The sequence below is a fragment of the Pyrus communis genome, chromosome 3 (assembly GCF_963583255.1).
Source record: "Pyrus communis chromosome 3, drPyrComm1.1, whole genome shotgun sequence".
Lineage (NCBI taxonomy): Eukaryota > Viridiplantae > Streptophyta > Magnoliopsida > Rosales > Rosaceae > Pyrus > Pyrus communis.
This window is the reverse complement of record NC_084805.1, coordinates 5,795,011-5,807,238: the sequence shown is the minus strand read 5'-3', so window position 1 is coordinate 5,807,238 and position 12,228 is coordinate 5,795,011. Positions and strand designations below refer to the sequence as shown.

The 12,228-nt window shown below is 36.6% G+C and overlaps 1 protein-coding gene across 1 annotated transcript; it reads left to right on the top strand.

Annotated features, from left to right (window-relative positions):
• Positions 1–717: 717 nt before the first annotated feature.
• Positions 718–11,091, top strand: LOC137729773 (uncharacterized). Its single transcript, XM_068468797.1, has 18 exons — positions 718–888; positions 1,092–1,152; positions 2,513–2,549; positions 3,030–3,160; positions 3,495–3,587; positions 3,687–3,789; positions 3,878–4,011; positions 6,403–6,542; positions 7,038–7,088; positions 7,168–7,250; positions 7,338–7,392; positions 7,491–7,602; positions 7,953–8,694; positions 8,776–8,989; positions 9,116–9,186; positions 9,637–9,805; positions 9,907–10,036; positions 10,201–11,091. The coding sequence occupies exons 1-18, from the start codon at positions 775–777 to the stop codon at positions 10,926–10,928; spliced, it is 3,168 nt and encodes a 1,055-aa protein (XP_068324898.1). The 5' UTR covers positions 718–774; the 3' UTR covers positions 10,929–11,091.
• The last annotated feature ends 1,137 nt before the right edge of the window (positions 11,092–12,228 follow it).

Here is a 12,228-nt window from a genome sequence, read left to right as displayed (position 1 = left end):
TGGTCGAAAATTGAGATAGGTTTGTAAGAAGTGAAAATGGGTGTGTGGATAGCACTTATCATCATTTAACTACAAAAATCATGGTCATCAACCGCTTTACTATAATTCAATAGTTAATTGGTTTTAACATATTTGGACCGAGCCAAATTAGCTAGAACAATGTGTTCTTTTCTCTGCATATAAGTTCAAATCTCCATCTCCAATTACAAATAAATTCAATGTACAATATTATTTATGGATGAAAAATAGCTTCCAAACGGACTTTAAATATGTCATCTAGAGAGCATTACAAATGACTAATGGTTTTTGTTATGAAATATGAGTGGAGTAATTGTGTTAAGACGTGTATAACACCACTCGTTTTAGAAAGGACATTGCGGCTCGTTTCTTGGAAGCAAGAACTCTTATGTTCTACTTATTGCCAACCACAATCCGACATGTATGCAGAAATAACTCATCAAAAGCACACAAAGGACAAATTACTTCACACAAATTTTTAGGATGTAAAACTTCTAACTTCCAAGTTCCTCAGAGAAGAAGCGTAGTAGTATCCTTTCACATACCATAACCAAAAGTACAAGTCCTGCTCTTGTTTTAGGCCCACTTTAATATCCACCCAGTCCAACACCATATTGTTCATGGGCCAGGCCCAAATTTCAACCTCAACCCTCCTTAACCCTCTCTGTCCTTTGTTTCCCTCCTGAGGTTTTAGGTCCAAAAGTCCATAGCTGCTTCCTCCGTTGGTGCACTCTCTCCAGGCAAAACAAAACAGAGATGGGGAAGAAGAAAAGCAAAGATGGCGATGGCGGCCGACCGAGAACCGAAAGCGAGCACTCCCCCTCCACCATCTTCGTCTCCAACCTCCCCTTTTCTTTCACCAAATCTCAGGTGCTCTTTCTTGTACCCCCACACCCCCAGTTTTGTGTTTTTTCTTTCTTCCTTTACTGAAATCGAATCACTCCAATTAGCTAAATTGTTGAATTACAATCTGTTCATACGATTTCTGTTCTAACTGGTGTCAAATTTTAATTTTCTGCTTTGTTTCGTAATGCAAATTTCTTTAATTTGTTTGTTTTTCCTTTGAATTTCAGCTGGAAGAGACGTTCAGCGACATTGGACCGATTAGGCGGTGCTTTTTGGTTATGAAGAAGGGTAAGCCGAAAATGTTGCAAAAAATGGAACTTTACTATTTGATTTTTAGTTCTGACACTGGTGTTTTTCGGAGAACTTTTGCTTGTTTCCTGTTGTCTTGTTAATATCTAATTTTTGTAAAGAGGGGGGGGGGGTGGGAGGGTTGTGTTTCTAATGTTTTTGGATAAGTTTTCTGCATCCCATGCTTCGATTTGTGTGGCTTTGTTGGAATGGTAATTATCGGCCCGCGTTGTATCAAAGCCACACCATCTGCAGAATATACTTCAAGGCAATGAATAAGGCTCAGAGCTCAAGTTTGATTACTTGACAAACCCCCAATGTAGTAGCACACCCCAAAGAATGATTAGATTTTGCCGTGTTGAATCACCACAACACCATTTTCAGAAAGCAATGCTCCCTTGCTAAAACAAGGTTTTAGAACTGACAACATGTCCACCCTATATAACCCCCTGTAGTATTTGTTAGCACTTCAAAGGAAAAGAAACCCAAAAATAGAAAGGAGATTCTCATACTCATTGGAGATCACTCCTCTCACTATATTCATAGCGGACCCCATCTCTGTGCTCAGAACAGTGTAAATTGAGCCTTATTCAAGTTGGAGAGGGAGATTGGAGGGTCTGCCACCTATTAACATCTCTTCACATACACCCTTCGTGTAGATGTTATGCCGGGAGGTTTTTGTCCTAGAATTAATTGCAGCTAGAAAATTTCCCTAGCTTGAGGTGATATTTGAGTGTTAACTTTATAGGTACGCCCTAGCACTGGAACTATACTTACGTTAAGAAGGGCATTATATTCAAATGCTTTTTAGGAAAGAAGAGTCTTAGCCGATCAGTTGTATGGCAAGTTTCCTCCTAATCAGCTTTGACCCTTGCCTTTACGTAAGGATCACAGTGAGTGGCCAACAATAATATAGGAACCTCCATGAGCACAAAGAGCAATTCCTCCCTCATATTGAACTAAAAATCATAACAGTAAATTAACTCGACAAAAAAAAAAAGAAGAAGGAAATCTCTCTTCAACCGCCATTATCAGGTAAAGTAAAATCACTTTGGGTATGAGGTACAAGCATGCTTTAAACAAAAACAACATGAAACAAGTGAAAGAAGTGATCGAAAAATTATTAGTAAAGTGTGTGTCTTATAAATTATTTGCTATGAGGGATTGTGGAAATGATTGAATACAACAAGAAGAAGCTTGATCAATAACTTGTTTCAAAATGAGATTTCATGTGTCATATGATTTTCATTTCCTAACATTGGTTATCAGAAGATTTTTTATTATTGATTTCGTGGATTTAACCTGGTTTTTAACAGTTAAGTCAAAATATTTCTAATTCGTCTCATTACATTGTTTACAGGGTCAACTGAGCACCGTGGTTTTGGTTTTGTTCAATTGTAAGTCAAGTTCATTGTTTTTCCCATATTATGGATCATTTTTTTTATTGTTATGTTTCCCAAGTTAGTCTAGTTTTTTACTTTGAATTAGAAAATCATGATGGCCACTAGTAGTATTCCTATTCAACTGTAAGTGGTAGGTGTTAGGTCCGACTACCGTAGATGGTGAGTTCAATACCACGTTATATTTTTTTTCTGTTGTCAAGAATACCACGTTATTATGATGTGCGCATTGTGTGGCCTAGCACAAATCCCCCTACCCCTTAGTATAAAATGTTGTTGTATGAAAAAAATCATGAAGAATAAGATAAAAAATTTTGTTTTGAAATTTCTTGACATGTTTTTTTAATACTAAAGGGTTTATTCAGGAGTTTTACTTAGGAGATATTGCAGCAATATGAGCCAATGAAATTGAGTTTGTGGTTGCAACTTTTGAACACTTTTTTTTTTTTTTTGGTTGTATTTTGCATTGATTTGTAGTGCTGTCATAGAAGATGCTAATCGTGCTGTTGAGCTAAAGAATGGTTTGTCCATTGGAGGTCGAAAAATTGCAGCTAAACATGCCATGCATCGTGCTCCGCTTGAACAACGAAGGCCAAAGACTAATCAAGGTTTGTATGTACAATTAATCTGAAGAGCACATGAAATGAAAATATCTTATGGTCTGCTTGGTAATGTTTTTGTTTGTAATTAAAAATACAGAAGGAAAAGGTAGAAGAAAGTGATAAGAAAGAAAGATGATAGAGTTGACGAAGAGGGGACTAAAATACAGAGACTTATTTAGAAAACAAAAACTGAAAATAGTTTTAAATTAATTTACTTGTGCATTCTCCCCTTCATTTCTCATTTCTTTTGCATCTTTCCTCTGTTTCCAACAGGTTCTTAATAGTCTTAGCTACTTCTTCCGCAAATTTGGTTTGTTTTCTTACTACCTTTTGGTTTTAGGAATTGACGTGGATGAGATCTTGAAAACAGAAAATGACATTGATAGTGAAAATTCCCAAGGGGAAAAGGATGCTTCAAAATCTCAGGAAAGAGGTCAATAATCTTAACATTTGAATCCTGCTATTGTAATCACCAAAAAAAAAAAAAAATTAGCTATTGTAAATTTCACTCATTTTGCTTAGCTATTTGTAGTTGTTACTTTGGAAAAAAATACAAAGAAACCCGTGAAGACTAGAAAGACCGCAGCACTGAGTAATGATCAAGTGGCAAAAGTGGGTGGTTCAGAAAAGCAGAGGTAGGTAATTTTGAGATAAGAAAGTCAATTGATAGCATCAGTTTCCAGAAATGCGTTTTGATGTACTTAATCTCTTCTTGTTGTGTAGGGTTGCTAGAACTGTCATATTCGGTGGTCTTCTTAATGCTGGTATGGCAGAAGATGTTCATCGCAGAGCTAGGGAGATTGGGGACGTATGTTCCATCACTTATCCTCTTCCCAAAGAAGAGCTTGAACAACATGGTAAGGGAATTTTCTTTCATTTTGTTTCTTCCCCTGCCACTACCACCTGCAAGTTTCTTTTAATTTTCAAATTAAATGGGGTTGGTTTAATATTTTGAGTTGAAACATGAAAATTCTTTTCCTTTGTCATTTTTTTTGTTTAGCCATTGTCGCTGGTGGGTGGGTTGGTTTAATATTATGAGGTGCAAACTGTTTGATTTTGTCAGTGTTTTCTTTGGCTTTTGTTGCTGGAAGTTATTGTTATGGAGAATAATACTGGCCATTCCTGTAAATTTTTTACTTCGTATATTATGCTTTTCCCAACTTATTGGCATTGCATTCATGTAAACAATTGTTGGTAGTTGTACAACCGTATGTACGTTACACACAAACCTCTGAGACAAGATTCTTTTTGCTGTGTCTCTTTTAAATTTTAATTCATTGGAATGCATGAAGCATGGACAAGCACATGGAAAGTTGCAATATATATATATGCTGTACAATTACTGATGCATGTGTAATTTGTGTGATATACTCAAATGTATTTCTTCATATCCATATGGAGGCTAAACACTAGGATTTCCCAGTTAATGTAGAACACGAGAAACATAGAAAACTCATGCAGACTGAAGAATAAAATATGATTGTTTTGAACCAAAAGGAAGGACGGTCAACAAGCATAACGGAATTCTAGGATGAAAAAATAAAGGGTTTTTATCACAAATGGTCCTTTATGTTTTGGCAACTCATCGGTTTAGTCCTTTATGTTTCAGACTCATCAGTTTGGTCCTTCATCTATTGCTTTAGTCAGCAAAATTGTCCCTTCTGTCTACTACCGTTAACAAGTTCGCTGGGTACTGATGTGGCATTTGTCTGGGGCCCACAAAACAAATTAAGACAGACAAAACCAAAATAATATTTTTTTAATAAAAATTTAAAAAAATTAAAACGTTGTGCTTCTGAGGGGAAAAATCTGATGGAGACATCCATCCCTCATTCATCACAATTCCATATCTATTGTTTCATTCTTCTGTTGATAATAGACTGCATATTTTTGGGACCATTTGTATATTAACACTGGGTCATACTAGCAATCTAGCATGCTAGAAAGAGACCATCTACAGTTTACTGCTAATTCGTTTGGAGTCCATGATTTTGCTTTTGCTGGAGAAATGCTTGTCCGTGTGTATATGTATACACAGAAATTATAAAGCTTTGTTTGGTTTTTTCTGAATTAAGGAAAAATAAAAAAAGGAAGCCACCTCATTCCCCCTCTCTGCAAACCACGAACCACACCATTCCTAACCCAGATTTCGCCCCACCTTTTCGCCAACCAATATACCCCATGTATTGAGAAAGCCTTCAATAATAGGACATTAGAATCGCCCAGATTGACCCGCCCTCTCTCCCACTCCCTCCCTCTCCGGCTCTCTTGCCGTCGCCCCCTCCCACCCACTCAGATTTCCCCGTCCCCAACCCACTCCTTCCTCTTCGTTTAAATCTGTTTCGGTTTTCAAAATTTTAAGGTATTTTTTAAATTCTATACTATTTTTGAACATTGATTTTTTTTTATTTTATATTTTATATTGAATACATGTGGCATCACATGATTGATTTTGTGGGTCCCATGCCAATGCCACATCAGCACGCTAGTCACTAACAGACCTTTTAACGGAAGTACTTGGCAGGGACAATTTTGATGATCAAAGTAACAGATGAAGGACTAGACTGATGAGTTTGAAACATAAGGGACCAAAGTGATGAGTTGCCAAAACATAAAGGACCATATGTGATAAAAACCCTAAAATAAAGGAATTATTGGGAATATGAAGACATGCTTATATTCATATGGACAATGATGCATTTGAGGTGTTGATCTTGTCCCCACTCCCTCTGTCATGCTTCTCTCACTCCCTCTATCATGCTTCTCTTAAACATGCTATTCATCAATGTCCTAGATTCCTTTTTCATTTGTCTTTGCCTTTGATTGCTTTTTATTTCTTCATCATTTACAAAAGCCTCAACATAATGTAAATTTTAAAGAGTACCACAATTGTCCTCCTTTGTTTTCAGTCTATATCTGACTTTTCTGTCTCGCTCTCCTTTGCATATGACATTTAAATTACAAAATGGATCGGCTCTCTTGATAAACTAACGTTTTAAGTATCTATGATTAAGTATAATTTGCAATTTGGATGACTTGATTTAAATTTACATAATCAATACTCACATGAGAGTTGTTGCAACAAACTACTCTTGGGAAACACTTGATACTTTTAGTTTGGCTGTTGTAGTTGATTACATGCTTTCCTAATTGGAATTTGAAACTTCAATGTTACTAGACAGACAAAAGTTGTTGTGTGCACTCATTTAAAAGTAAATTTGTCTTCACCATATGTGGTGGTTTTTCAGGTCTTGTGCAAGATGGATGCAAAATGGATGCTTCATCTGTACTTTATAACAGTGTCAGATCAGCTCATGCTTCTGTTTCTATGTTACACCAAAAAGAAATAAAAGGCGGCATTGTTTGGGCACGTCAGCTGGGTGGGGAGGTAAATTATACATGTACTGCTTACTACAATTTCAAGCTGAATTGATCTAGCTTATACATTCCTTAATTGACTTTGAACCAATTCATGGAGTTTCATTGCTTCATTGTTTCAATGCAATTTTGGCTTTGGATTCTTCCCAGTTCAAATTTAGTTCTATTTGAGCTTGGCTACGGTTCAGTGAAAAATAAAAAAGATGATGCAAGGATGTAATATGTTTTAGCATTATCTGTTAGGGAACTACAGGGATCAGAAATAAAAACAAGTATACATTATACTAACGTTGATAGGCTCTTACTTTGCAGGTCATGCAAGGACCAAACCAGCATTTAGATTTATAAGAGAGAAAATCCAGATTTTTTGTTGTTATTCAAATTAGTCATTTACGTAGCATTATGGGTTGTTGCATTAGTGATGTTATTTTTGTTATTCATGTTATTGGTGGTGGTGGTGCTATTATATTGCTTCTAAACAGCTGGATTCTTTTTGTTCGGTCAGGGTTCCAAGACTCAGAAGTGGAAGCTCATTGTTAGAAATCTTCCTTTCAAGGTTTTTCGCTCACTGTATCTTCATATGACATTTTGTTCGTAGGAGAACTTAAACTGATAGTTTTCTTACACAAACGCAGGCCAAAGAGAATGAAATAAAAGACATGTTTTCACCAGCAGGGTTTGTCTGGGATGTTTTTATTCCACATAATCCTAACACAGGGTATATTACCATTGTCCAGTATTGATTTTCTCAGTGAAATATCATGTTCTCTATTTCTTCATCCCTGTTTATATTCCTTGTTTGCAGGTTATCTAAAGGTTTTGCATTTGTCAAATTCACAGGCAAACAGGATGCGGAAAATGTACATTGAGATTCATGCTTTACTTTTGGAGTACATAATGAAACCGTGGGTTGTTGTGCTGAGTTACATGAGCTAACATTTTTCCTTTGCTTTCTCAGGCAATAAAAAAGCTAAATGGACAAATGCTTCATAAAAGATCCATAGCTGTTGACTGGGCTGTTTCAAAGAAGATATATGGTAGTGGCAATAATGCCCTTGCTTCAGAAGATGGTACTTGTTATATTGCTGTAACTTCTTTCTCATTTAGCAACTTTTGTCCTATTGTTTCATGTAGAATCTTGGAATAATAATCAATAGTATCTGAGTAGTCAACTGACGTTTTGTGTTTTTGTACTTTATGAAATAGAATGATGATGATAAGATGATTCACAGAGTGTCTGATTAATAAAATGCATTTAATTGTTCATAGTTTTCGAAAAGATGCCTTTACACTCCTGATTTTGAGTTACTTCGTGATATTCGAAATCTTTTTTATCTTGAACGATTTTATTGATAAATATGTACTTCATTTTTAGTACTTGCTTCTACATTATTATGATGTTAAAGCTCTGATTTTACAGGACAAGAGGATGAAAGAAATGGGGAAAGTGACAGTAGCAGTGATGATTTTGAGGATGATGCTGGGGATGTCGGTAAAAAATCCCACCACCATGATGGAGTAGACAATGCTCTAGATGACAACACTGCAGAGAAAAAGGATGTCCCTACTGAAATTAATTTTGAAGAGGAAGCAGACATTGCAAGGAAAGTTCTAAAAAACTTCATCACACCCTCTGGTATAGCAACTCCTGATGATGATTCCACGCTGCCCAAAAGGAATAACGAGTCATCTATTGATATGTCTGTTGACAAGCCTAAGAAATTGTCTTCTAAGACTACAAGAGCATCAGAGATTGATAAGCCTGGAAAGAAAAGCAAAACCACGGCATCAAATCTTATCGATGAATCTGTTGATGAACCTAATAAGCCTAAGAAATTGTCTTCTGAGATTACAAAAGCATCAGAGTTTGATAAGCCTGGAAATAAAAGCAAAACCACGGCATCAAATCTTATTGATGAATCTGTTGATGAGCCTAATAACTCATCTCTTGAGACTGCAAAAGCATCAGACGTTACTGAGCCTGGAAAGTTAAGTACAAGCACGGTACCAAATCTTGAACAGGCGGACAAAGTAGAAGATTTGCATAGAACAATTTTCATAAGCAATCTTCCTTTTGAGATCACTAATGAAGATGTCAAACAAAGGTTTTCTACCTTTGGGAAAGTTGACTCTTTTGTCCCAGTCCTTCATCCAGTCACCAAGTATGTTCTATTTGTAGTTTGATATGATTCCTCCTGCATCCTTTTATGTTTGAAACTACATCTGATATCATGTTGTGGCAGGCGACCCAAAGGATCTGGCTTTCTCAGGTTCAAAACAAAAAATGGAGCCAGTTCTGCCGTTTCAGCTGGAAATGCGGAATCTGGCTCGGGAATTACTCTGAAAGGTAGACAATTAACAGTGTTGCAGGCTTTGGATAAAAAGTCAGCTCATGATAAGGAATTAAATGTGGCCAAGAAAGAGGACCTAGACCACCGCAATCTCTATCTAGCAAAGGTTATTTCTTCTACAAGCCTCCTCCCCCCTTCCTTCTTTATTTTGATTCTACGGTGTTTTGTGTGTGGTGATTATTTGAACGGATTGTCCTGAATGGCTGGCATTTTCTTTCGTCAAAATTAACAGGAAGGTCTTGTTCTTGAGGGAACTCCAGCTGCAAAAGGGGTTTCAGCTAGTGATATGTTGAAACGCCAAATGTAAGTTTTGCTTATATTTTTGTTCGCTTGCATATTGCTTATGCATACTTTGTCCATTGGATGCTTGGAGCACAGTTCAATTGGTTCTCACCTGATCGTCTCCGGACAAAATCTCTGATTAAATTAATACAATCTTTTGTAATATCATTTTCCATTCTTGGTCCTTGTAGGTATTTACATTTTGTTACTAACTTTATAGATTTTTTTTTTCCTTGAAAACCATTTGTATGGGTTTTCTCCTGTTTTATAGTTCTCAGCCCGTATTAAAATTTTTTACATGAAGTATAAACCTTGTAAAACTTCCACAAGCTTTAAAAAATCTGGTAATTTGTCAAGAAGTAACATCAGACTCCATAGCTTTTAACAGCGAATGCTGATTATTCTGCTGCTACTTCATGATGTTTCACATTCCTTTGGGTCAGGTTTTAATGATTTTCTGAAACCATGCAGGGCGGAGAGAAGCAAGATGTCGAAGCTTCAATCTCCAAATTTTCATGTTTCCAAGACGAGAATAGTTATAAAAAATTTGCCAAAGTCCATGAATGAAAAGGAACTAAAAAGACTTTGTACTGATGCAGTTACCTCACGAGCTACAAAACAAAAACCTGTTATTCGACAGGTTAATTAGCAGTTAACTTTTGTCTGTATTTGTTATGGTTTTAATCGTTTATTATGTTTTAAGAAACTTTCCCTTATTTATATTTGGCATTGAGCATGCAGATAAAGTTCTTGGAGGATGTGAAGAAAGGAAAGCTTAACACAAAGAATCACTCTCGTGGAGCTGCTTTTGTTGAGTTTACAGAGCATCAGCATGCACTTGTGGCCCTGAGAGTTCTGAACAACAATCCTGGTAAGTTATTTCTTCAGCGGAATTGCATAATTCATGTTGACATAAGACACCGGTGATAGTAAAACTTTGTACTGCAGTCTCAGTTCCAGTCCTTTTATGTTGGGGAATAGATATTGAATGCATTGAATCCATTGTGTTGTAATTTAATGTGATGCAACTTGTAGAAACTTTTGGTCCTGATCATCGCCCAATTGTGGAGTTCGCACTGGATAATGTCCAGAAATTGAAATTACGAAATGCTAAGATTCAAGGGCAGCAGAATGCAGCTCGTCGTAATCCAGGTGTACAGCAAGAGGATGGCTCAAATAGACCAGATGCTGATCCAAGCAAGAAGTTCAACAAACGGAAACAAAGTGTTGACGAGCAAAGTCTGGATGAATCAATACCAAATAAAGAAGATGAAGTGGAAAACAGGGTTGGTGATGGAACTGCCACGGACCAATTGAGAGCTTCTAAGAGGCAGAAACAGGGTCCGTTCGGAAAGGAAAAGAAGATCTCATCAACAAAAGTATCAGGAGGCTCAACAGAGAATTTGGAAAGCTCAAAACATGAACCAAACAATCATCAAGATGGCGCGAAGCCTGGTGGTCGTGGGAGATCATTCGGACGTGAATCCATGGCCATTGATGCACAAAAATCAAAATCTGTGGGAAAGGCAAATGTACAACCTCAAAAGAGGAAGCTGCAAGCGCAGAAAGAAGTAGAGGGCGGAGAGAATGAAACGAGGAGAAAAAGGCCAAAGAAAAATAAAGACCCATTAGGGCGGGACGTTGTGGATAAACTCGACATGCTGATCGAGCAATATAGATCCAAGTACTCACAACGGAGCTCCGCCCAAACTGATGGCGAAAAGCAAGGTTCCAAGAAGCTTAGAAAATGGTTCCAATCATAATTTTTCGTTGATGTTGTAGAATTCCATGATGATAAATCTCTCAAGTGAGTAAACCGTAAAACCAATTGCTGGATATGCAGTTGCTATATATTTTGCTCAGTGTTTAAATTTTGACAATACCGGTTAGCATGAAATTTACATTTTTGTACTTTTAGGTATTTGATTGCAGATTTTAACGGAAATTGTGTGCTTTCCGATTCTTTATATGCAAGTTAACGCAAGAAAAAGTTAAGAAGTGAAATGATTCCATTCCGACGTTTTGGTAAACAAAACACTACGGTGCTACCAAACAGACCCTTATCAGATTACCATGCCAACTGTTCAGCTGCTAGGGTTTGACAACTTGCTGTCTACCACTACCTAGTGCAATGATGAGTGATGACAAACAAACAACTCCTAGTGGGAAACCAAGAAAACAGGACATAAGGCTGCATGTAGGGATGGATACCGCGGTTACTCTCTCCGTTAAAACTTAATGGTTTTGGTTAATCGTTTGTACATGTATGCTCTCGATAATATTACATTTTTGAATTAAAAAAAAATCATAGTTTAACAAACGCAATCCTCATGTGTACAATTACGGAGAGAAGACATGAAACACGGACAATTTCAAATAGTTAAAAGCGTTTGACCATGCAATTAAAGTTTTACGCTCAATCAAGCATATGAGTATTGCTTGTAAGGAAAATAGGGGCACTTGGGTCCAATTGTTATTCAGAGGAATGCAGAAAATGCATGCAAAGAGCCAAATTTCCCTTTTTGTTTTGTCCAAAGAGGCACACTTTCGTAGGCAAAAGGGACCAAACCAAGGATCCTATGTCCCAACTTTTTGACTCCGACAAAGTTAATTAACCAAGTTAGGATCAACCACTCCTAATTGACATCAAATATCAATGACATGACTTGCTAACTATTTCAATTTGTTTTCTATTTCTCGACGTTATTAGATGAGTTATTATATATTATATATATAATTATATCATTTTTTTTAAGGATTTGAATGGTAAAAATCACATCAATCGTATCAATAATATACAAATCACAAATTTGTTTTAAAGGTATAATATCGTCATTATTAAACTTTCATCCGGAAAAAAATGAGTTAAAAACTTATTATTAATGAAACAATCCTTTTACAAGTAAGTTCTTCTTGTGAAAATTCAGAATTATTGACCAGAAAAACATTAAGAAGTTTTATTAATATCTTTTTGTTCTTTCTTACGGCAGACGCGGCCATGGCTTTTTGTAGTTTTGGTACTAGAGTTGAGAATCAGATGCCACCTCTACCCTGTCCCATGTG